Source organism: Plecotus auritus, assembly GCF_963455305.1.
Source record: "Plecotus auritus genome assembly, chromosome: X".
Lineage (NCBI taxonomy): Eukaryota > Metazoa > Chordata > Mammalia > Chiroptera > Vespertilionidae > Plecotus > Plecotus auritus.
The window spans coordinates 113,393,975-113,421,245 of record NC_137784.1 but is presented as its reverse complement, the minus strand read 5'-3'; the positions used below and the strand labels follow the sequence as shown (position 1 = coordinate 113,421,245).

General features: G+C 39.1%; 1 protein-coding gene across 3 annotated transcripts in view; it reads right to left on the bottom strand.

Moving 5' to 3' along the window:
* HPRT1 (hypoxanthine phosphoribosyltransferase 1) overlaps window positions 1–26,712 on the bottom strand; it is a 36,886-nt gene extending 10,174 nt beyond the window's left edge. Inside the window, exons 1-4 of one of the 3 annotated variants that reach the window (XM_080653845.1) lie at window positions 26,548–26,712; window positions 14,924–15,030; window positions 13,483–13,666; window positions 2,461–2,526 (exon numbers count right to left, since the gene is read on the bottom strand). In XM_080653845.1, the coding sequence (XP_080509971.1) occupies window positions 2,461–2,526; window positions 13,483–13,666; window positions 14,924–15,030; window positions 26,548–26,574 (384 nt within the window). In that variant the 5' untranslated portion in view covers window positions 26,575–26,712. Of the gene's footprint in view, window positions 1–2,460; window positions 2,527–13,482; window positions 13,667–14,923; window positions 15,031–22,741; window positions 22,835–26,472 lie in introns of those variants that run through there. The other 2 variants (XM_080653846.1, XM_080653844.1) reach the window with 2 other exon arrangements.
* Window positions 26,713–27,271: the final 559 nt, after the last annotated feature.

The window sequence follows — 27,271 nt, the reverse complement described above, 5'->3', positions numbered from 1 at the left end:
TCTCACTGTTGCAGCAATGAGCACTATTGGATGAAGTTGCAGTTTGAAAACATCACTGAATTAGGAGACAGAGAAACTGGATTCTAGTCTTGGCTCTAATACTAAGTAGATACAGAACCTTGGTTAGGTCATAATTATAGACTTTAACTGGTATGAGACATTTTATACAAATAAAAGTCCAGAGACATCAATACTGTTTTATAAAAATAAAAGAATGAGAATTGCTACCATTATTGACAGCTTATTTTATGTCAAATAGCTACATGCTTACTTATTAAATGAAAAATTTGAAGCTCAGAGATCAACGAGTTGCCTAAAGTCACAAAAATAGTCAAAGAGTAGAGATTTGAAGAGCTGTTTTCACATATTCTAATCCATTAAGTGCAAAAAGGGGGTTGTGGAATACATATCTGCACACACTATGTCCCAAAAAGATAAACTAAAATAGAAAGTCTAAATAGCCTATAATCTAACCACCAAGAAATAACTTCATCCAATTTATGTCTTGATTTTTTTCCACAATAAATGTACTTTAGTGTGACTATCATGAAAAGAAAGTTATTTTAGAGATATGTTTTAAGGTCACATAGTTACATAGTGGGACAGAGCCATTAAGTGGGAAAGGCAAGGTCAAATAAAAGCACAGAATGTGAAGGCTAGGCCCCTTCCAGCACTAAAAATTGACTGCAAAAGTAAGGGCTTCAAATAACTTCAAAATATGGGCAAAGCATGCTGAAAGGAAAGGAGAATAGGTCTGGCAGTGGTGTATAAGATGGACAGAGAGGGGAAAGGATCAATAGATTATAATTTCTCCTTTAAAAGTTTTCCAAAGATGTTGAGAACATTAATTTGGCAGGACTCTGATATGGGACCACAGAATTTTTTAAATATGTTTTTACTGATGTCAGAGAGGAAAGGAGAGGGAGAAATAGAAACATCAATGAGAGAGAAACATTGATCGGCTGCCTCCTGCACTGCACACCCCTCACTGAAGATCAAGCCTGCAACACGGGCATGTGCACTGACCATGTGCACTGACCGGGAATCGAACCATGACCTCCTGGTTCATGGGATGACACTCAACAACTAAGCCACACCAGCAGAGTGGGACCACAGAATTTGACACAAGTACTGTATGCTAAAGTTTCCTTATACTCAGTCAAATAATCTGTGAACATTAAAATTTAAAAGCCACCTGGCTGGTGTAGCTCAGTGGTTGAGCACTGACCCATGCACCAAGAGGTCACAAGATTCCTGATCAAGGCACATGCCCAGGTTGCGGGCTTGATCCCCGGTAGGGGATGTGCAGGAGGCAGCCGATCAATTTTCATGCTCATCGATGTTTCTATCTCTCTCTTCCTCCCCCCTTCCTCTCAAAAAAAAAAAAACAAAAAACAAAAAAACCCCATATTGTTAAAAAATGTAAAAGCCAGATGACAAAAAGTTCTTTGGAGAATGAAAGACCTAGATTCATAAACAAGCTCTACCACTTACTGGCAGTGTGACTTTGAGTAAGTCCTTCAATCTTGCAGAGTCTTATTTTCCTGATCTGTAAAATGGGGCTAATAATATACACCTCACAGAAATGTGTGAAACTTTTGAGATTATGCCTTTATATTCGGCACAGGGTCCATAAGTAAAAAATAAATGGCAGCTTAAAAACCATAGCTCTATTATTGGTTACTCAAAAATCATTTCATGTATCAGAAGAAAAATGCTCAAACATCTTAATATCTCTATTAGTTCAGCCAATTGTTTATACTGCAAGAATTTTGATGTTTAAAAAAACTCTTTGAGGTTTCTTAAAATAATAGTTACATTTGAATTTACTGAGTGTTCTAACTCCAGAAACTGTTGTAAGAACTCTACATGCATTATTTCACTTAGTCTTCTTTTAATTCTATGACGTGGCTGCCATCCCCACCTTAAATATGGGAGACAGAGAGGTTAAATAAACTGTCCCAGGTCACATGTTAGGAAGTACTGAGCCAAGCTTTGAATCAAGGCTGTCCAGCTCCAGAACCCACACTTTCAGCCACTACATTTTACTGCTCCTCTATCTTTTCAGAAACTATGTGTGTGCTGGCTAGAAAGCTCAGTTGGTTAGAGCACTGTCCCAATATGCCAAGGTCTTGGGTTTAATCCCCAGTCAGGCACACACAAGAATCACCCAATGAATACATGGATAAGTGGAACAAATTTTTTAAAAAGACTGCCTTTTCCTATGTATATATTTTTGAAGGATCCCAAATTAGATCAGCACAGTGGCAGATAGCAGTACTTGGGAACATGAACTTTTAAATTTAATGTTGGATTCCACTGTCTCTTTGCTATATGACCTAGAGAAAGATACCTATGTGCATAAATAACCATGTAAGCTGCCTCCTAGTGATTGATTGGCAGCATAGTCTTACTAATTGACTCTTGGTATAATGGGCCTTATTCAAGATACATACATACCTTTCCAGTTAAAGTTGAGAGATCATCTCCACCAATCACTTTTATGTCCCCTGTTGATTGGTCATTCTAGAAAAAAATAGATATAAATATATATATGTATACATATACATACACACATATCTGTATTTCATATTACCAAACGGGAACTAGAAGATTTAAGAAGTTAGCTATCTAATGTCATAGCATTATGAAATTCTAAATGAACACAGTGTAAGAATTGTTTCTAGAAATGAACGACTAGGTAACTTTTAATTAGAGATTAGTAAAAATTAAAAAGTCCTAATTGGCCATTACTGACTTGATGCTTTAGGAGCCCTAAAAATATGGTGTACCCATGTTCAAGTGGGCAGTATTATAGCAACCACCCATCTTCAGTCACAGTAAATTCTGAACCATGAGGGAAGTTATTAGCATGGCAGGTGTCTGGTTCTGGCCCTGAACCATTCCCATGAGTCAAGCAAGCTAAAGGGTCAGTCTATATCACACTCAACCCCAAAGATATTTCCCTGAAAAGTCTAGCCCAGGTCCAATTCATTGTCAGCCAAGTCTGATAAATGAGGTATGATCAGTAGTCTTTTAAGGCATACCTCTTAAACTCCCAGTTTTTTGATATCACAGAATCCAGTAGAAACTCTTATAGAGTATCAAAAGAGAATGTTCTACACCCACTGTAGTGGGTGGTGATAATGATTATAATTTGGCTGCACTGGATTCAAGACAGAAAAGTAGGTTGAAAGAGCAGGTGAACAAAGCAGATTAGACTTTCCCTACCGGACAGCAAACCATATCAAAGCTACAGCAATTACAATGGTGCTGTAACAGTACAGTAAAAGACAAAGAAATCAAGGAACAAAACAGAGCCCAGAAGCAGATCCAGAAATATATGAGAATTTAGTATATCATAAAGATGGTATTTTAAGTCAGTAAACAGACGATTAAATATTCAATAAATGATGCTTGATCAACTAGTTATCCACTTGGGAAAAAAGTAAAGTATTATTCCTACCTCACAGCATACACAAAAATAAATTCCAGATGGATTAAAATCTAAATGTAAAAAATAAAGCCATAAGCAGAATGGAAGAAAACAAAATATTTTCACATTCTTAAGAAAAGGTAAAAACCTAGGTATGACATGAACCCAATCTGAAAGAAAAGATCTGTAACAAATATTCCTATTATACACTAGACACCAAGGATAAGAACTGAATGGGAAAATGGAGAACAAATACAAATACACAATTCACAGAAGAGAAGGCATAACATATAAAATGATATCTACCTGAGAAACAAATACTAAAATAATGGGATTCTACTGTTCACCCATTCACACTGGCAAAACTCAAACCTGATGATATATGTTGGCAAAAGTGAGAGAAAAAAAGCACTCTTGTTGGTGAAAGCACCAATTTATAATGTTACAAATTCTATAGCAACACCTATTAAAATTGTAAATACGCATGCCATTTTGCCCCAGCAATCCCACTTCCAGAAATTGATGCTACAAAAACACAAGTATGCAAAGGTACATACGAGGATGTTCACTGTTATCAACTGTTTATAAAAAGGAAATACTGGAGAAAACCAACATGTCTATTAACAGGGAACTATTTAAGTCCATCCACACAAGTAATACCATGAACCTACTGAAAAGAAATCTGATAATCTATCAAAACTGACATGGAACAATGATAATTAAAAACACCAAGTAGTAGAGCAAAGTACTACCTATAAAACCACTTTTGTTTAGCATTTTTTAAGTTTATAACAGCAATTATATCTAAATGGTGATAACAAAACTTTTTACTTTTATTTACTTCTATTTTTATTATATGCTTCTATACACGTCCATTTTTTACTGAGTGTTATTTTTTAAAAACACCAATGTGCCCAATACTGTTCAGTGTTGCAAACTAGACAGATGTTTGACTGCTGATATAAAAAAAATCTTGCCTATTACTTCTAATCTTAAGGAAGATATGCACACACTTTATGCTAACTAACTTAAAACCCAGAGTTTCAAATACAGAGAACTGATTAATAGCAAAAAAATAACAAAACCTGAATCTTTCGATGTGACTCATACTAAATGATTTACACTGTAAATCAAGTTAAACAGTGACATCTTCTGTAGAAATTTGGTATTACAGTCCAACTTCAATTGACCCTCTTTTACAGAGAAAAGAAGATCTGAGAACTAAAAAGCAGGGAGACAGAAAAAAAACAAACCCTGTGCTGTAAAGGCTATGGTAATACGGTATAAGAGATAAGAGAACTCTAAGCATTCAAGACACTGCTGCTCCATTAGCACCCAAATCTCCATATTCCTGTTTGCCCTAAGGTTTTTAGCTTAAATCAAGTCTCTTCTGAGGCTTTTTTTTAATGGAAACATTGCCATCCTTTAAACAGAGGCTAATAAAGAAGATTCATTTAAGAAAAAAATGTGTAAAGCCCTAGCTCAGTGGTCGGCAAACTGCGGCTCGCAAGCCACATGCAGCTCACGAGTCATGGTTTGCCGTTCTGTTGACTAATGAGTTTTCCAACCACTGCCCTAGCTGGTTTGGCTCAGTGGATAGAGCATCGGCCTGTGGACTGAAGGGTCCCAGGTTCGATTCCGATCAAGGGTACATGACCGGGCCTTGCAGGCTCAATCCCTTTAAGGGGGCATGTAGGAGGCAGCTGATGGATGATTGTCTCTCATCATTGACATTTCTATTTCTCTCTCCCTCTTTTAAATCAATAAAAATATATTTAAAAAAAGAAAAAATGTGTCAGTCCAATGTGCAGGTAATAAGTGCCCAAATTACATATAAATGACATCCATGGATCAATTACCCCACCCGGAGAATTTACCTCTCTCCCTTCCTGTCTGGAACAAGCTTCCCACTATATCCCTGCTTCATTACATTACTGAGTGATCCTTATGTGCCTCATCTTGAGATAATAGGACTGGCACAGTAGAGGGGAAAGACTCCTTCCCCTGCCCCGAGTTGCTTTTCCTTCTTCTCTATCATTCCACCTCCTCATTCCTAGCAGCCAGAGAGCTCAATCTGTCCTAAACTCAGAGTGTCACTGTCAACTACATAAAATTCCCAGAGAAGCAATTTGGGTCAACAAATACATACCCTTAGCACCTGTGTCTCCATTTTGTCCACCTTTCTTGAGTCCAGGTATAAAAATGAGAAGGGAAACAGAAAGGAACTGTGTTTATTTCTATTTGTCTATCACTAGGAATTTTGAAAAATCTCTAAAGACCTGCAGCTTGGTATAGGAAAAGAGAGAAAGCTGTGTAAAAATACATAATGAATGGGCCAGCAAAAGAATTGCTGGAACAAACAGATTTCGATCATAAGGAGAAGATGCAGAGAGGCCAATCACCAAGGCCAGGGTCCCAGAGGGCAAGACTAGGAGTATTAGGTAGAAAGTCTGGGCTTAGCATTTAGTGGCTTAGTACTATGCAGAGCTTGCTTTTTCCAGTGAACTTCAGATCATTCTTTGAGGACTCTAGAATAGTTATTGAGGAAAAGTCCTTCCCTCTACATCCAGTTGGGCGTCAGGTCCACCACACTCAATCATGTTTTCTCTTCACATCATAATCTCAACCACCCTTTGTCCTTTTAACTGTTTTCCTATACCCTGATCAAACATCAACAAAAGTGAGAATATTAGAATTATACAGTTTTTGAGATAGACTCTACCTCAGATGAAAAATGGCAGATATCCAATTTTCTAAAATGATATGCAGAAAAAATTAAGTCTGGAAGGATATATGCTCAGATAATAATTTATTTACCGGTACTTTATGAGTTCTTTTAATTTTTTTTTGTTCTGTTGTTAATCCTCACCTGAGGATATTTTCCCATTGATTTTTAGAAAGAGTGGAAGGGAGGGGGAGAGACAGAAAAAGAGAGAAGCATCGATGTGAGAGAGACACATCGATTGCTTGCCTCCTGCACGTGCCCTGACCAGGGCCAGGGATGAAGCCTGCAACCTATGTATATACCCTTGACCAGGAATTGAACCCAGGACCCTTCAGTCCTCGGATCAATGCTCTATCCAATGAGGCAAACCAGCTAGGGCTTCATGAGTTGTTTTAAAAGAACACATTCCTTTCAAAAAGCTATTTTAAGTTTAAAACTATGTTGATGTAGCAGGACCCTTATAGATAATCTAATCTTGCACTATTCATTACAGTAGCTACTAAGCACATGTGGCAATTACTTAAAATAAAATTAAAAATTCAGTTCCTCTATTGCACAAAACATATTTCAAGTGCTCAAGAGCCACATATGGCTAGTGGCTCTGTATTAGACAGCGTACTAGTAGATATAGACCATTTCTATCATCACAGAAAGTTCTATTGGTCAGCACTGCTCTAATCAAATAAAAGATACCATTTAGCATAATTTAACACTAGAAAAGTTTGAAGAGTTAGTACTTAATACCTGGTATTTTCAAGTACACCGTTTTCAAACCTTCAGAAATTATTGCATCTTATCTTTATGCTTTTCACTCAATGTCTGATTCAGAACTAGGATCTGATAAAATAAGCATGTTCAATAGAACCACTATCATAACCTAAGATAGTACCTTGAAGACAACAGATGATCAATGAGTTTGCTAAGTGAATTAATTTATTTCCTCAATTTTTTACAAAATCTGTGGCCTCAAGGATGAAACACTGCCTTTCTATTCTAAGAATCAGGGTGCTTATACAAAACCTCAGTTGCCCGACAAGGACTACATCAAAGTGAAAATCCACAGGAAGGGGCTAGAAAGTGTACTTTTAACCCTAGTTCTGTTAAAGTTTCCTTACACCACGGATAGTATATATGCCCATTCCTGCTAATTTAAACTAAACAAATTCTTTCCCCCATCCATGTCTATGGTTTGAATTCAAAAAGAGAAAGGTATAAATCACTTTACTAGCTTTATATACATATAAATAGACATATTTATAGAAAATAAACTTTATATTATCTTTAGTGTCAAATTCAAAGAGGTATACTTATATTTAAATTCAACTGTTCGGGGGGTGGGGAGGAAGCATACTTCAAAGCAATTGACTAAATACAGAGAAAAAGGTCAGACTGAAAGTTACTGATCTCTTCTAAGAGATACTTTAAGAAACTGCTGCAAATTTTCTGCATTTTCTTGAACAAGCTCACTCAAATAGCCATCTTCTTATAAATTACTATAGACTAATTTGCATCTTCAATATATTAAACAGAAAGACTAATCAAGCTACTAATCAAGCAACTTCTGAGATCAAGACTGAAAGTTATAGCCCTGGCCGGTTTGGCTCAGTGGATAGAGCGTCGGCATATGAACTGAAGGGTCCCAGATTCAATTCCTGGTCAAGGGCACCTGCCCAGGTTGTGGGCTCGACCCCCAGTGCAGTGTGGGACATGCAGGAGGCAGGCGGTCAATGATTCTCTCTCATCATTGATGTTTCTAACTCTCTCTCCCTCTCCCTTTCTAAAATCAATAAAAATATTTTTTAAAAAGACTGAAAGTTATAGCTTTATGAACCTTGAATGCAACTGAGGGAAAAATTCCATAATTGGCAAAATGGATTTTGTTTGCATGCAAAACTGATGATTAGCAGAGAATCCTATATAATAAAAGAGTAATATGCAAATTAACCGTCACTCCACGACAAAATGGCGGCCCCCATAGCCACAAGATGGCGGCGCCCAGTACCCTCAGCCCTGCTGCTAGAGTGTCCGGGCCTGTCCACCGGAGCAGCAAGGCTGGATTCGGCGCCAGAGGGGGCGGATCCAGCCTCCCCGCTCCACCACTGCTGCAGTGTCCAGGCCTGTCAGCCCCACCGGGGTTCGTGGGGACCAAGCGGCGAGGCTGGATCCACCCCCAGACACAGCAGACAGAGCCCGGACAGCAGGGCTTGGGGGCTTCCTTAGCGCAGCGGCAGTAGGGAAGCCCCAGGCCTAGCAGACAGAGCCCAGACAGCAGGGCTTGGGGGCTTCCTTAGCGCGGTGGCAGCGGGGAAGCCACAGGACCAGCAGACAGAGCCCAGACAGCAGGGCATGGGGGCTTCGTTCACAGGGTGGTGGCAGGGAAGCCCCAGGCCCGGCAGACAGAGCCCAGACAGCAGGGCTTGGGGGATTTCTTAGTGCTGCAGCAGCGGAGAAGACCCGGCCTGGCAGACAGAGCCTGGACAGCAGGGCTTGGGGGCTTCCTTAGCGCGGCGGTGGCAGGGAAGTCTCTAGACATGGCAGACAGAGCCCAGACAGCAGGGCTTGGGGGCTTCCTTAGCAAGGTGGCGGCGGGAACACCCCCAGGCTCCACAGACAGAGCCCAGACAACAGGGCATGGGGGCTTCCTTAGTGTGTCGGTGTCAGCAAAGCCCCCAGGCCTGGCAGACAGAGCACACTGCAGGCCATTGGGACTTCCTTCGCATGGCGCATGGCGGCGGTGGGCAGAGAGCGGACAGCAGGGCATGGGGGCTTCATCTTCATGGCTGCAGCGAAACCCCCAGGCCCCGCAGAGAGCAGAGAACCACAGGAGTGGGCCTAAGCCATCAGTAGGACATCCCCTGAGAGCTCCTGGATTGTAGAGGGTGCAGGTTGGGCTGAGGGACCCCCATGCACGAATTTCGTGCACCGGGCCTCTGGTGAAGAAATAAAAGGAAGCCCATATTAGAGGAATCGAGTCAGTTAAAAGTTTTCCCAAATAAGACTGAGTTCTGCACAGTTAAAGGCTTGGGTTCAAATCAAAGACCTGTATGATCTTAGGCAAGTAACTTAATCCCTTCATACCTCATTATTCTTACATGTACATGGAGATAATAACTCATATCTCAAAAATCAGGCTAATTTTCTTTTTGCTTAAGGCCCACACAAAAATATTCCTATAAAAATTTACTTGTCTGACAATTTTTCCTAATGAGGCTTCATTATTTTTTATTCAAATATTTTCGTAAAAAAAAACAACTACAAAATTGGACTCACAACAGAGAAAATATGTTTGCATACTTATCAACTGTTTAATTTTTCTGAAAATCACAGTGTTTAGGAATAGAAAAGGGCATTGAATATATTGTACTAACATTTCATTGTTCTAAGATGCACATTTATATTTTTATACCTCAGAAATCAACATATTACAACTGGTCACAACTTACTACCATAATTGACAGTGTCTTTTTTCCTTAGAAACATAAAAAAAGTGGTCTTTAACTGATTTAATTTAGAATTAATATGGTATTTGGAATTCCCAGTCAATTTCCCATCTAGGCACTAAGCAAAGAAAATCCTGCCTAGCTTCTTTGATAAACAGTAGGTAAACTATAATATACATGTGTGTATATTCAAAGAAAAAATTCTTTAAAATATTAGAAATAAAAATGGTAGTGAAATTTAGGGTGACAATTACTTTATAATTTTTGTGGTTCTATGTTTTTATATTAAACATGCTTTTTAATCAGAAAAAAATACAATTTTTATTTTGGAGAAAAACCAGATAGGGCGTGTTGACATTGTTATGGCTCTTTATATATTCTAGGAATATATAATAGTTCATTGAGCATTCCTTTAGGATTAGTACAGATCAATGTTTAATTCACTATTTCAAACTGGTCAAGATAGCATTTAAAATTACACTAACATCAATGTTACTGATACCGCAAACAATTTTAAATTTCCATTTTACAACTTAATCAAATTAAGTTGCCTATATTTTATATGGACATGTGAATATTTTCCATGACAAACTGAAAAATTAAAGTATATGGATGGTATTCTTAATTTCTATTGCTTAGCAGTAAACTACACAGAATTTCACATAAAACAGAATGGGTATTATTTTCCTCTAAGTGAAAATTAATCTTAAAATTCACTTTGCTTGTGTTTAAATTTTCATATTTTTTTATCAGTTGAGGAGTTCAGCTTAATAATCCTCTAAGATCTAAAATGAATAAGAAAAAAACTAAAAGTAGAAAATTAAATTAAAATGTCAAAGTGTTCCTTTGCTTCAAATTGCTCTTACAGCTATAAAATACTTTTTAAAAGAAAATATTAAAGTCCCCTCACTTGTTTTACGAGTTTTCTTTTCAAAGAAAGAACATTCTGCCCAAATTCCCAGAGGAATGAAGTATCAGTCATAAAGTAACAAGATTAATTTTTATGTGTGTTTGTGTGTGTGTGTGGGTGGGTGGGTGGGTAGGGTGCTTAAGAAGATCAAAGAGAAATCATACCATGGACTATACTAAGTACATGTTTTGACTCTAAGCAACGATATATTAGAAACTGGGCAGCTTTCAAAAAATAAAATACAGACCTGGCTGGTTTGGCTCAGTGGATTGAGCATTGGCCTGAGGACTGGAAGATCCCAGGTTCGATTCCACTCAAGGGCACATGCCTGGGTTGTGGGCTCGATCCCCAGTAGGGGGTGTCGGGAGGCAGTTGATCAATGATTTTCTCTCATCACTAATGTTTCCATCTCTCTCTCTCCTTTCCTCTCTGAAATCAATAAAAATATTTTTAAAAAAGATGTGTCTTTCACACATCCATGTTTCCCTCTTTCTGTTTCTCCCCCTTCCTTCCACCCTCTCTAAACATCAATGGAAAAATATCCTCAGGTGAGGCTTAACAAAATAAAAAGGTTATCATTTAAAAATAAAGTAAAATAAAAACTGGGCAGCTATACTGTTGGCAGCTATGCTGCCTAACATTGCATTTGAGTGTAAACCAGCAAAATAAATAAATAAATAACTTCAGTTAAGTAAAAATCCAAATTTTATATTTAAACAAGTCTTTAATTCAAACAAGACTGACAAGTTCAAAGGAGCTTATAAATACAAAATGTCATGATGTATGAGCATAAAGGGCTTTGGTGGGATAGGGAAAATGTCTATAATATTTAAGTGGTTATCTAATCACCTATTAGACTGATAAAAATGTGAAAAAGGTCAAAGACTTGAGTCAAATGGATGATTAACAAAGAGAATGAAGATCCAAAGTTAAATGTAGATAAGTGGTCTTATTCTTAATGAAATCAAACATTCACATCATCAAAGAAATTGTGGGTGAAATTCATGTGTAAAGATCACACTGAGCCCTAGCCAGTTGATAGAGCATCAGCTTGAGGACTGAAGGGTTCCAGGTTTGATTCTGGTCAAGGGCATGTACCTTGGTTGCAGGTTCCCTGGCCCTAGTCGGGGTGTGTACAGGAGGCAACCAATTGATGTGTCTCTCTCACGTCGATGTTTCTCTCCATCTCTCCCTTCCACTCTCTCTAATAATCAATGGAAAAATATCCTCGGGTGAGGATTAACAACAACAACAACAACAAAAAAAAAGATCACACTGATTTTGGTTCATCCAGTGTCAATATTCTGAAGCATTTGAGATCATGTAACACTGCACAGTGACTGTGAATCAAAAGTGGTATTTTCAATGTGCCAATGTTCTCGCTCCATATGTGCTTTCTAGGAAATAATTCTTTTTTAAATATATTTTATTGATTTCAGAAAGGAAGGGAGAGGGAGAGATAGAAACATCAATGATGGGGGAGAATTACTGATCAGCTGCCCACTGCACACTGCCCACTGCACATTGTTATGGCTCTTTATATATTCTAGGAATATATAATAGTTCATTGAGCATTCCTTTAGGATTAGTACAGATCAATGTTTAATTCACTATTTCAAACTGTCAAGATAGCATTTAAAATTACACTAACATCAATGTTACTGATACTGCAAACAATTTTAAATTTCCATTTTACAACTTAATCAAATTAAAGTATATGGATGGTATTCATTTAAAATTACACTAACATCAATGTTACTGATACTGCAAACAATTTTAAATTTCCATTTTACAACCTAATCAAATTAAACTGGGGATCGATCCCACAACCTGGGCATGTTCCCTTGACCAGAATTGAACCTGGGACCCTTCAGTCTGCAGTCCGACACTCTATCCGCTGAGCAAAACTGGCTAGGGCTAAGAAATAATTCTGGACCCACTTTATTTATCAGACCTCGCTCCAAATGCCTTTCAATTTACCCGCAAACCAATCTAGCTCCAGAGAAGATATCTGCCACCAGTAAATAGAGTCAAAAGAGTATCACCCAGGTCCCAACAGCAATTCTTTTTTTTTTTTTTTTTTGCAAAAGCAAAGAGCCTTTAATCGAGCTAGCTCGAGTTCAGTCCCACACACACACACACACCGGCGCAGCAGCAAGGTGGAGAGAGAGCCCAACAGCAATTCTTAAAAGGTTTTTTAAAAACTCCAAAAAACAGCCTGGCCAGTGTGGCTCTGTGGTTGAGCATCAACCTATGAACCAGGAGATCACGGCTGATTCCAGGTCAGGGTACATGCCCCGGTTACAGGCTTGGTTCCCAGTGCGGAGCGTGCAGGAGGCAGCTAATCAATGATTCTCTCTCATCATTGATGTTTCTATCTCTCTCCCTCTCCCCTTTTCTCTGAAATAAATAAAAATATATTTTAAAAAATTAAAATTAAAACTACAAAAAAAACCCAAAAAATAATAATAAAACACCTTTAAAATAAGTATATAACCTCTAAGGTGACTAATTTGAAAAAAAAAAAAAAAGACAATATTGCCCTAGCCGGTTTGGCTCAGTGGATAGAACATCGGCCTGCGTACCAAAGGGTCCCGGGTTCGATTCCAGTCAAGCGCACGTACCTTGGTTGCAGGCTCCTCCCTGGCCCAGGCCCTGGTCAGGGTACGTGCAGGAGGCAACCAATCGATGTGTTTCTCTCACATTAATGTTTCTCTGTCTTTCCCTCTCTCTTCCACTCTCCCTAAAAAATCAATGGAAAAATATCCTCGGGTGAGGATTAACCCAAAAAAAGACAAAATTCACTTGGATATAAAGTACTGGTGAATACATCAGAAAATCTCTCTGTAACCAACTGAAATGAACATGTAAATATAGTTTGCAAAGCTTCAAAAACATACAGAAAACCTATAGATGCCATGTTTTATTTTAAAATTTTTATTGAATAAACATATATATTAAATATACTTACACAGTAGCTCTTCAGTCTGATAAAATCTACAGTCATAGGAATGGATCTATCACTATTTCTGTTCAGTGCTTTGATGTAATCCAGCAGGTCAGCAAAGAATTTATAGCCCCCCTTGAGCACACAGAGGGCTACAATGTGATGGCCTCCCATCTCCTTCATCACATCTCGAGCAAGCCGCTCGGTCCTACAGAAATAAAATTAGGAACTTAATAGAAAGTAATTTATATTGTAATAGAAATACACTTAAACTTTATAACAAACATCCCTTAACCATTAACTTCCACAAAATACATCCTTTGCCCCCATGAAGTATATCCTTGTTTCATAAAGCAGAGAAAATTTCAAAAACCCTCAAAAGCCTGGTTCACTATAACATTTATAATAAATTTTAAATGCAATTTAAAATAAGATACCATTTTCACTTACCAAATTGACAAATTCTGATTAAATGAAATTTACCTGACAATATACAATATAAGAAGAAATTGTGAGAAACACAGTATCATTGGGAGTATAAATTAACATAACTTTCTGAAGGATAATTTGGCAGTATCAAAACATTCAATAAACACCTCCCACTTGACCCAAAATTTCCACGTGGATCAAGTTGAGCAAGCACCCAAACATCTATAAAAGGATGTCTCCTTCTAGTATGGTCTATAATAGCAAGACAGTGGACAAATCTTGCATGTCTATCAATAGAGGGCTAGTAAATTAATTATGGTACAGCTAGAAAATGGAATGCTATGCAATCGTTAAAATATATAGGATAGCTCTGGATATATTAATATAAAAAAGTGTCCAATAAATTTTTGACCTATATGATAGTACACACACATGTGTTAAAATATATGTGTACATTTACATATATTATATGTGACTAGTCCATATGTAGGGAGGAGATATGCACTGCAGGCTGAAAGGAGAGAACTCTACTCTTATTTAAAACCTCTACAGTTAAAATTTCACAGTACACATGTATCAATATTATAATTTGAAATAAAAACCAAAATAACCTGACACACAAGGCAAGTATTTAAATATCAAAGTTTCTCACTGCAATTTATTTAAGGGGAAAATTTCAAGCTAGATGTGCATAATAATCAAAATCTGACCTTGCCTTCATGTGATTCAGTCCCAGTCCATTACCCTGTTCAGGTTGAGAAATCAAAGGCTGTGACTAAAGTTCATTCTTCCAATCTCCTTTCAATGTTTACTTTATTCTACTCCCTACAGATTCCCAGTATACCATAATTTATGCTGGGTTATTAGTAAACCCTCCCTGCCTTTTTTGTAAAGAAGGTTTTAAAAATTTTTTTAAATCTATTTTTTTTACAAGCTGGTCCAGTTTATGGTCAAATATCAACTACTTAAAACAGCTGCTGACACCTGAAATTAATATAAGACACAAACTTCAATTTAAGATCTTACTATTACTAACCTGTCCATAATTAGTCCATGAGGAATAAACACCTTTTCCAAATCCTCCACGTAATGATTAGGTATACAAAATAAATCTAGGTCATAACCTGGTTCATCATCGCTAATCTGAAAAAGAAATATGGCTGTTTCGATAAGAGCTTTACAAGATACAAACATTTAATTAGATTTAGATGTTAAAAACCTTAGCCTATCAAAGAAATTTAGGTATCAGATATCAAGAACTTTCAGTAAGTTTCTAGTAGGATAATGAATTATACTTATATCAGAAATCAACCATCAACCATATGTTTTATTTTTTAAAATATTTTTATTTTTGTTTTTATTGATTTCAGAGCAGAAGGGAGAGGGAGAGATAGAAACATCAATGATGAGAAAGAACCACTGATCGGCTGCCTCCTACATGCTCCCTACTGGGGGTCGAGCCCACAACACGGGCATGTGCCCTTGACTGGAATCGAACCTGGGACCCTTCAGTCCACAGGCCGACGCTCTATCCACTGAGCCAAACCAGCTAGGGCTCAACCATATGTTTTAAAGATGAATAGTTAAGATTGTAAAAGTAAAATGACATGATATGAAATTTCCTTTAGCTCGTTAAAGAGAGAAAAACTTTAAAGAGCTAAGACAAATGTGGCAAATCTTGATAATATTTTAAATCTGAGTCATGAGTATATGGGGACTTATAATATTCTTTCCATTTTTTAATGTTTGAAAATTTAGTTTTAAAAAATACACTATAGTCTATCAAATTAAAATATCACTGAACAAAGAAAAAGTGCTATTTCCCACCCCAAATTCAAATACCCTCTTCTCATCTCACAATAGGGGAAAAATTATTTATTGATTGATTATTATTATTTTTTAATCCTCATCCAAGGATATTTTTCCATTGATTTTTAGAGAGAGTAGAAGAGAGAGGGAAAGACAGAGAGAAATATCGATGTGAGAGAAACACATCGATTGGTTGCCTCCTGCACGTGCCCCGACCAGGCCCTGGGCCGGGGAGGAGCCTGCAACCGAGGTACATGCCCTTGACCAGAATTGAACCCAGAATCGAACCCGGGTCCCTTCAATCTGCAGGCCGATGCTCTATCCACTGAGCCAAACTGGCGAGGGCAGGAAAAAAAATTTAAGTGATTTCATTTAACTTAGGGTGGTGGGTACATGGTGCAATATACAGATCTTGTAACATAAACCCACACCTGAAACCTGTATGTTCATGCTGACTGCACATGGTGCAATATACAGATCTTGTAACATATAAACCCACACCTGAAACCTGTATGTTCATGTTGACCAATGTCACCCAATCAATTTAATAAATACAAAAATAAAAATAAGAAGTTAAGTGATTTCTTAAAAACCCAAACTCCTAGAAGTCTGAAATTGTTATAACCCACTCATGAGGTGCCTTCATAGTAAACTCCAAGATGGTTTGACTAGGACTATATATTGGTTGTTTTGGTATGCCCAGCCTCTGGCATACAAAATATTTAATAATAACACTAATGATGTTGAACCTGCAATGGTAAAATGTACAATGATTAATATTATAAATATTATATATGCATTTATACCAAGGGTGGGCAAACTTTTTAACTCGAGGGCCACAATGGGTTCTTAAACTGGACCAGAGGGCCGGAACAAAAGCATGGATGGAGTGTTTGTGTGAACTAATATAAATTCAAAGTAAAGGAGCGGAGGGGAGAGCAAGAGAACCAGATAGAACAGCTGGATCCGGCCCGCGGGCTGTAGTTTGCCCACGGCTGATCTATACACACAGAAAATATATAACAAAACCATGAAAACTATTATCTTGGGGAGAGGAGTTACAGAGATTTCACTTAGTTCCTTACATCATATATTCCAAATTTTCTTCAGTGAATATATATATTGCTTTTTTAAAAATACAATAGTCTTTCTTATAAATCATTTTTGGCAATGTGTTTTTATACATATATATAAAAAGTATGGGGAAAATTTAAAAGATATATTAAAATAAAATCTACAAACAAAAAACTAATACAAAATATAAAAGGAAGAGGGAGGGAAAGATGGGGGAAGGAAGGATAGGTGGGTGGGTATGGAGGAATATATCAAACACTGGTCAAATACAACAAGTGGGTACTTGCCACTTTGTACATTTTATTATTGACTTATTTTTTTCAACTTCAGTTTTTTATTATAGTTGATTTATAATTCTCATTCACCATTATACTTAATGTTTATTCAAAGAAATAAACCAGAATTATAATACTCTATCTCACATGATATTCAAAACTAAATAACTTCCAAATCACATTCAAGAAGCTAATGATATGAGCTCTGGCAGTTTTCAAGAAATATTGGTCAGGTCATAATTAAATCTCAATGTATCTGTTAATACCTATTAAGCATCTCTTCTCCTTCAGTCAGCATCATATTAGGTAGGTGCTTAAGGACAAGTAGCTTGGCTTTCAGTAAATTAAAAAATATTTATAATTAAGATTATAATATTATTCACAGAATTCAGAATTCTATTCTGAGAAATCTGAGGTTCATGTTTTCTCACTTTCAGTCTCAAAAGTTCTGTTTTGAGTTCTCCAGATTCTGGTGGAATTATAGGTACAATGATGTCAGGCTGGTAGTACCTACACACCACTTCAGTCTGCACACATGGCCAGGAGGCTGGCTGTGATTCAGGTAGGTAAACCAGCTCATGCCCATGGGCATGGTCTGACAACAGCAAGTAGTGCAGACACTGGTTTAGCAGCTGATCTGAGGGCAGCTGGAAGTCAATATTGATTTGTTTTTAAACAAACATGTATTATTTTCATAAGCAGAAAAAATTCCATTGGGGGAAGGAAGATTTTGCCAGATCCTCAAAGAGGAAGTTCTAATATATCATGTTTATTTCAAAACATTCACTACACAAATAATGGAAATGGGACATTTCTGTCATCTACAGGAGCATTTCAAAAGTACTTTATAGCCGAAACCGGTTTGGCTCAGTGGATAGAGCGTCGGCCTGCGGACTGAAGGGTCCCGGGTTCAATTCCGGTCAAGGGCATGTACCTTGGTTGCGGGCACATCCCCAGTGGGAGGTGTGCAGGAGGCAGCTGATCGATGTTTCTCTCTCATCGATGTTTCTGGCTTTCTATCCCTCTCCTTTCCTCTCTGTAAAATATCAATAAAATATATTTTTAAAAAAAAAGTACTTTATAACAAGTACTACTTTCATAAATTTTATAAACTGAAATTTAGTTCAAGTTTTGGGAAAAGAAGAACTTGTTAGATCCTATAGATGAAAGAATAAACATTCATTTCAGGTTCATCATATATATCTATTACTACCTGACATAAATGAAAACGCACCATTTCATAGTGCTTTAAAATCAAGATCCAGAGTGCCAAAATGGCTTCCCTGAGGCTTACCCCTTGCTCCCAGTTACTTACTGCTTCTGACACAAGCATAAACCAGGACCCACCCAGGACCTGAAATATGCAACACTTGTAAAGACTACTGCTTCTATGAAAATGGCTCAGTGTCTGACTACAGGTTTTGCAAAGAGCCTAAGAACTTTCAGAGTCTGTTATCTCAGTCAAAGTCAATGTGAATTCTGCCCAGAGTTCATCCCAGCTATTAGTCTATTACAGACAGACCAGCAGGGATATACCCCAAAATAGGAATTCTATTTCTGTCAACATACCAAATTAATTTCCAATTCAAAAATTTATTATTTTCAATCAATATTATTAGATTTATACAGAGTGATCCCCCCAATGTATATACACTTTAACAGCTGATAGCTGCTAAATGAAAATGAAATGTATTTTAATAAACACTGCCTCTATAATTACTCAAAGTGTGTACATACATTTTTTGGGACACCCTGTATATCACATTTACTGTCAAAGGGCTGATTTATTAGATCAAGCATAAAAAAACATGTTAATATAATTCTTCCTAAAAGGCAAAAACAAGAATTTATAAAACTTGCATAACTTGAAGTACTTTAGGCATGAATTAACAACTTGGTTATAATTCACTATAAATAAAGTATGTTTATGGGGGTCCTAATTTAAGAAACGTGTGATTGTCCATGAATATATAATTGTCCAAACTGGGCAATGGGTACATGATGGTTCACTATACTATTGTTTACTTGTGGATGTTTCAAATATAAAGTTAAATAAGAAACAACTTATTTCAATGATGACAAAGCACCATTTCACACTTTCTGTCTTTTCCTCTCTCTTCCACTCTCCCTAAAATAAATTCATAGTTAATGATCAAATATTATGTAGAATACTAATTTTAAATGGTGAGGTCCTTACTCAGACCTGTATTATTACTAATACTCAAATATCTGAGTACCTACTATGTTTTACATATTAGAGAGAATTAGGTAAACATTGACAAAGCCACCCTCAAAAAGCGTAGTATAGTAAGACATGACATGTACATGAATAATAATAAGACAGAGTGTTAAACTGCTAAGTATTGTGGGAGTTTAAGGGGGCACTCAAACTCACTCAGAAGCCTCACCTGCACCTAGACCAAAGAGAAGAAATAACATAAGGTACAATCCAATAAACAGGAATTTGTTTTTTTTTTTTTTGTTTTTTTGTTGTTTTTTTTTTTAAATATATTTTATTGATTTTTTTGCAGAGAGGAAGGAAGAAGGATAGATAGTCAGAAACATCGGTGAGAGAGAAACATCGATCAGCTGCCTCTTGCACACCTCCTACTGGGGATGTGCCCGCAACCAAGTTACATGCCCTTGACCGGAATCGAACCCAGGACCTTTCAGTTCGCAGGCCGATGCTCTATCCACTGAACTAAACCGGTTTGGGCAGGAATTTGTTTTAATCATCCCAAACACCGAAGCTTCAGATTATATAGGCCCATAACCTCAATCTCTACAAGAGCTAGAAATATACTTGGTGGCCTTTAATCTTATAAGCTATTTGTCCCATCTGATATTGGTTAATATCTGATATTAATTAATCTTATCTAATATGGATTAGTTAACAGTGCAGTGGCTGCTTTGATAGGAAGGGATTTCAATATATTCAATTACATTAAAATGCATTCAGTATCCACCTTGATTAAGGCACTGTGCAATATTTGTAGAGGGATACAAAGATTATTAATTTGGCCCTAGCTGGTTTGGCTCAGTGGATAGAGCATCAGCCTGCGGACTGAAGGGTCCCAGGTTCGATTCCAGCCAAGGGCACATGCCTGGGTTGCAGGCTCAATCCCCAGTAGGGGATGTGCAGGAGGCAGGCAATCAATGATTCTCTCTCATCACTGATGTTTCTATCTCTCTCTTCCTCTCCCTTCCTCTCTGAAATCAATAAAGAAATATATTAAAAATATATATTTAAAATAAAAATATTAAAAAAGATTATTAATTTGTAGTACTCAAAAAGCTTGCAATGTAGTAGAAAAGGCATACATACATACATACATGGGGCTAACTATATGGCACAATAAAGCTTATAAGTTGTACCCAAATCTAATTTGACAAGCCCACAAACTTTTGATTGTCAAAACAGTTATATGTACACTAAAGATAAACCTGGAACCCAAGGTCACCCAACACCAGTGACTCCTTCCAAAAGAAATATCAAGCTCAAAGTTATATTCTGTTGCCTAGGTTGTAAATTGAGTAGACTGGCATATCTCTAAATTAGCACAGCCTTCTAAGTCACCTAGGTAATAGTAGTATCCACATTCTGTATGAATGTAAGTCACATCTGTTTTATTATTTGTGACTTGGTGTTACATATCTAAGCATGTGGTTATTACTGATACGTTCTGAAAGAATAGTATTAGTCTGCTTAGGATTCCATAACAAAATATCATAGACTGGGTGGCTTACACAATAGTAATTTATTTCTCACAGCTTTGGAGGCTGGGAAGTCCAAGATCAAGGTGCCAGCAAAGAAGATTTCATTCTGAAGTCTCCTCTTTTCTTTTTTTAATATATTTTTATTGATTTCAGAGAGGAAGGGAGAAGGAGAGATAGAAACATCAATGATGAGAGAGAATCATTGATTGGCTGCCTCCTGCATGCCCCCTACTGGGGATTGAGCCCGAAACTAGGCATGTGCCCTTGACCAGAATCAAACCCGGGACCCTTCAGTCTGCAGGCTGGCACTCTATCCACTGAGCCAAACCAGCTAGGGCTGAAGCCTCTTTTCTTAATTGTAAGTGGCTACCTTTCAGATTGGGGGCTACCTTCTCCTATAAATCCAGACTGGAGGATGGGGTTGGGGGAGGGAGCTCCCTTTTTTCTTAAAAGACAAGGGACCTTTGCCCTAGCTGGTTTGGCTCAGTGGATAGAGCGTCAACCTGCAGACTGAAAGGTCCCGGGGTTGATTCCAGTCAAAGGCACATGCCTGGGTTGCGGGCTCGATCCCCAGTAGGCAGTGTGCAGGAGGCAGCTGATCAATGATTCTCTCTCATCATTGATGTTTCTATCTCTCCCTCTCCCTTCCTCTCTGAAATCAATAAAAATAAAAAATAAAAAGGGACCCAACCTCATGACCTTTTCTAATCCTAATTTTCTACCAAAGGCCCATCTCCAAATACCATCATGTTGGGGATGTTAGGGCTTCAAGTCATTTGGGGGGTGGGGTGGGAACAAACATTTATTTCATAACAAAAACTTAACATAAAATGGCTAGAGATCACAAAAAAGGTTCTGGATGGCTCTGGGGAGGACCCAACCCTAAAATATTTGGGGAAAGAGCTCTGGAAGTACCACAAGTGGTGACAAATGAAAATGCGATTTCTTTCCAGATCCACCTTTCCCATTATTGCCATTTCTGGCTGAACTGGAAGTCAAAGGATAGGTTAATAGCTCTGCGCTACTTAACATTTACCCAGATATTTTAGAAACCTGAATGCATCTCTTTAGAGCTTTAGAACACAGCTCTCAAATTCTAACCTACCTTTAATACACTTGTTAATGATAAAATCCAGACAGGTACTTTTATTAATATGAAAGATTGAAAAGTATACATAAAATTCTAATTACAAAGATATATCTATACTAATAAAAGGGTAATATGCTAATTAGAGCAGACGTCTTCCGGATGAAAGCCACAGTGGCTGCAAAGGGCACAGGCTCAGAAAGGCAGTGGCGGCAGCAGCAGGGTAATGGGGTCGGCGCCTTCTTCTGATCTGCCAGGTCGCCTCCTGCAGAGGGAGGCCAGACTATGGCTTAGGCCAGGGGCCAAGGCAGAGGCGGTTAAGGGCGATCAGGCTGGCAGGGGGGCAAGGTAGGGGCGATCAGGCCGGCAGGGGGGCAAGGTAGGGGCGATCAGGCCAGCAGGGGGGCAAGTTAGGGGTGATCAGGCGGCAGGGGGGCAAGTTAGGGGTGATCAGGCCTGCAGGCAGAGGCAGTTAGGGGCGATCAGGCAGGCAGGCAGGCTAGCGATTAGGAGCCAGCGGTCCCGGATTGTGAAAGGGATGTCCAACTGCCGGTTTAGGCCCACAGGGATCGTGCCTAAACTGGCAGTCGGACATCCCTCGAGGGGTCCCAGATTGGAGAGGGTGCAGGCTGGGCTGAGAGACAACCACCCCCTCGGTGCACGAATTTTGTGCACCAGGCCTCCAGTTATATAAAATTATAGTAAGCAAGGAATTTAACTCGAGCTAAGATAACACTTGCAACATCAATTTATCATCTGTGACTAGGATTCCTTAAGTCTCTTTGTGGTAAAAAAAAAAAAAAAATGAGCCGAAGCCGGTTTGGCTCAGTGGATGGAGCGTCGGCCTGCGGACTGAAGGGTCCCGGGTTCGATTCCGGTCAAGGGCACGTACCTTGGTTGCGGGCACATCCCCAGTGGGGGGTGTGCGGGAGGCAGCTGGTCGATGTTTCTCTCTCATCGATGTTTCTAACTATCCCTCTCTCTTCCTCTCTGTAAAAGAATCAATAAAATATATTTTAAAAAAAAATGACAATGTTTATGGGTCCAAATAAGACTGAATGGAAGTGAAGAAGTGATTCTTAAAATGAGCTAGAATGGGCAGAAATTGCTAGGTGGCATATTTTTATATTTTTACCTTTTATATTCAGATGCTTTAAAATTCTCAAAACACACTAAAGCAGATACGTCATCCCCTTAAGATAATATGCAATAATCAGGGTATCATAAAACCAAAATTATGAATTACTGATATACATATTCCTAACTGTGAAAGTAATTTAAGCTAGTAGTGTATTCATTTTCCAATTTTATGAATCTTACAAATAAATTACACATATAACTTGCTTGCCCTCCCTTCTAATGGTTAAAGAATTAAAATTTTTTATAACAATGTAAGCATTATAAAATTAAAATGAGCATTCTTACCTATTCAATCCAGGGATAAATTATTACCTGCTCCTAGATAAGTGGGCTCATAACTACTATATGTGCAAGGACATAAATTTATCCAGCACTATGGTCTTTCCTTTTATTAGTATGCACTGTGGAATAATAAGTATATTCATTCTGGACAAAAAGTATAAACCTATCAATTATCAGAAGCACAGTGTGGAAGATAGTAATTCCATAGCAATTTGAATTATCTGTCTGAATTCTTATTAGTTGCAAATTATTCTAAATGCTAGCAATTTGGTCACCACTGGCAGGAAAATATTGACTGATATTAATAATGATGGTTGATATTCAGAACATATAAATTTACTGAATCCACACAATATAAAATTACAGAAAGGAAGAAGAATATATAGTTCATCTTTAGCATCTCTTCACATGGGGAAAATGGCATGGCCCAGTTACTGCCTAATGAACTACAGAAAATTACAAGGCCCCTCTTCTCTGCTAATGTGATTGGTCCTTTTGTCTTTTTCCCCACCTCCTTACAAATGACTTCCTGCAATACCTGTACACAGATACAAACAATGGAAAACAATTTAAATGGATCTATAACTATCCTATGCTATATAATAAAGAGGAAATATGCAAATTGACCATCACTCCGCCACAAAGATGGTGGTGCCCACAGCTAAGGCAGGGGTTTCCGTAACACAAGATGGCTGCACCCACAGCGGAGGCCCATAACGAGCCTTAATGAGCAATCAGCAGGGACCTGAGACAGCGCGCTCCCCCATGGGGCTTGACAGGGGACCTCAGGCCGTGCCCCCTACCCGGCAGGGATTGATGGGGACCTCAGGCCATGCCCCCCAGCCCAGCAGAGCTTGACGAGGGACCTCAGGCCACGCCCCTTGCCCGGCATAACTGTGTGATGTGGGTATGTTATGTTGAGGTTAAATTACTTAACCTCTCTGAAGCTTTAAAGATTCCTCCTCTGTAAAATGATAATAATCATGTTACTGTTATAGGGTTGTTTTGAGGGTAGGCCTATGTAGGTAAACACAATGGTAACTATTATTACTATTACCAGTCAGGGCCCACACAAAGGTTGATTCCCATAAATCATCTTATAATTCTTTCAATAATAGCACAAGGTAGCTAACACTTTAGTTATACCTAAGGACACCAAGGTGAAACAGAATTTGCCACCCCAAAATAGACTTTTAGGGGATATTACTTTAAACTCGTTATATTCAAGAAACAAAAGACTCAGGAAAAAACCTTTGACCTTCCCTGGAACTACCTAAAAGAATTTAGATAGAGGGGAGCAATCATCATAGATAGCTACAGTTTAATATGAATTAAGTGTAATAGACAGGATTCTGTGTTAATGGCCCAGCAAATGTTTATTTACAAAACATTTACTTTTCCATCTCCCTGAAAATTGCCATCCTACTTTGAAGTCCCAAACCACAACTCCCTCTTCTCCTTAGCTCAAAATCACATATAAGCCTCAATTACTATGGAACCCCTGTATGTACATACATAATAAATTTGGCCATTTTCTCTGGTTAATCTGTCTCATGCTAATTTGATTATTAGTCTAGCCAGAAGAATTTAGCAGGTAGAAGGGAAATTATTTTTCCTCCCCTATAACACTTAAGCCAAAAAAGTGAAATAAGTTGCCCAAGGCCACACAACTAAATTCTAGGCCAGATTCCATTAAGAACACTGCTCTTGCCTTGGCTGGCCAGGTGGCTCAGTTAGTTGGAGCATCCTACTGTGCACCCAAAGGTTTCAGGTTCATTCCCAGTCAGGGCACATACCTAGGTTTCGGGTTCAATCCCTAGTCCAGATTCATATGGGAAGCAAACGATTGATAATTCTCTCTTTAACTCTCTCTCTCTTTCTCTCTCCCTCTTTCTCTCTCTAAAAAAAACAACAACAAAAAAACATGTCCTCAAATGAGGATTAAAAAAGAAAAAGAACACTGCTCTTTACCTGAAGTCACAATGCCTAGTAAGAAATAGAATCCTTTCTTTTTTAGGGCTCAAATGGTTAATTATTTTATTTATTGCCCTGATGGGTGTGGCTCAGTTGGTTGGGCCACTGCCTAGGCACCGAAAGGTTGCCAAAAGGTCACTGGTTGTATTCCCAGTCAGGGCATAAGCCTGGGTTTCCGTTCAATTCCTGGTTGGGGAGAATGCAAGAGACAGCTGATAGATGTTTTGCTCTCCCCTTCTCCTTTTCTCTCTATAAAAATCAATAAAAATTTTTAAACATTATTAAAGTATTCGTTCAACAAACCATTACTGAGAATGTCTTACATGTCAAACGCTGTACTATAAAGGTGGGATTACAGTGGTGATTCCTTCCCTAATAAAGTTTATGTTTTATTGGGAGACAATCAACAGGTAATCAGAAAACTGCTTTGAACAATAAAATTGATAATGATGCAGGCTAAGTGTTGGGAGGGGTTGGCTATTTTAGCAAGCATGATCAGAAAGGTGGGGTGGGAAGGGGAGTAGCTTGGTTTGTTCTAGAAATAAGAAAAAGAACCAATGAGGTTGGAGATTATGTGAGAGGCTGCTTATAGAATGAATGTCCCTGAAGATAAGGATCAGATTGACATTTTTTTGTCCCCTGCAGCCTCAAAGAGCATGGGATACAGTTTCAAGCATATCTGAATTCCAGGTCTGCCACCTCTACGCAAGCAAAATCACCTAATATCATTTCATTATTTCCTTCGTGAGTAAAAATGTAAACATGGTTACCACTGCCAAGAGTCCGGTCGGGATCAGGGAGGCACAAATATTTGCTGAACTAGATGAAAACATCAGTACCCACGTGTCTTCCCATGTGGTGGTTTCCTGCCTGGGCCCTCCAAAGAGGTACCCGGAAGCCATCACTTCCATCCCCCAAATGTACAGAAAAGGGCCTCTCCCTCACCCCACCAGATCATTCTTGAATTGGCCCACGGCCCCTCTCACTCAGCACACTCGCAAATGGCACAAGTCCACCAACACGCCATCCTCCCCGCCCCCCCCCCCCCACACACACACACACTCTTCCACACGCTTTCCCAGGACTCTTCAGAGGAGGCACCCACACTGGCCTCCGCATTCGGTTCCCCGCCGCCCTGGTGTGACGTAAAGCTGAACCCAGAAAGCCAAGGCCGCCCCCCACCCACCCCGCTCCCGGGCTTCCCCGAGTCACTCTGGGCCACCCTACCCACGCCCGCACTGCAGGCCCCGTGCCTCATGGGCTGGCCCCGCTGGCCCGGGCAGGACAGGCCAAGCTGCTCACCACAACGCTGGGGCTGCGAGTCGCCATAACGGAGCCGGCAAACGCACCGGCGGAGGGCAGCCTGAAGAGGAAGAAGTCGGCGCAGCGCCGAAGAGGGGGCGGAGGCGAGAAAGAGGCGGCGCCTGCAGGAAGCGGACAGGTTTGCCCAATGCTCTTGTCAACCGTTGTCCTACGGCTCTGTGCTGGGAAGCAAGTTCCGCCCCTGAGCCCGCCCTCTGCGCTCCGCCCCCGCCCCTGAATTACGCCCACACGCCTGGCCCGCGCTCCCTGCGCGCTTCTGTCTGCCTATTTCCACGTTCACGTAGTGGCCCTGGGAATGTTCATGCGGAAGTGGAGACGGTTCTCTGCACGTGCAACTTTTAACCCTCTTTCCCCCAGTCTCCCGTTTAGATGGCTCCCACATTTCCAAACCTACCGCCGCCCGCATTTCTTCCTAGTGGCCCTAAGAAGACCCGTTCCAGCTCTACAGGGTCAGTCACCACGTGGTTCCACTTGCCAGGCGTCCTCTTCCCAACACCTTGAACTGCATTGTGGACTCCATTTTCCTGACTTGCCCAATTCTCACAAAAATCTTTAGCTGGTTATCAGAGTTGAGACCTAAAGCCCTAGAGTCAACCAGATCAGGGTACATACAAATCGAAGGGGAACACTTAACTGCTCTGTGACCTTGTGCAAATCAGACTCTAAGTTTGTATTTTCTCTCAGTAAAATGAGGTTATTAATA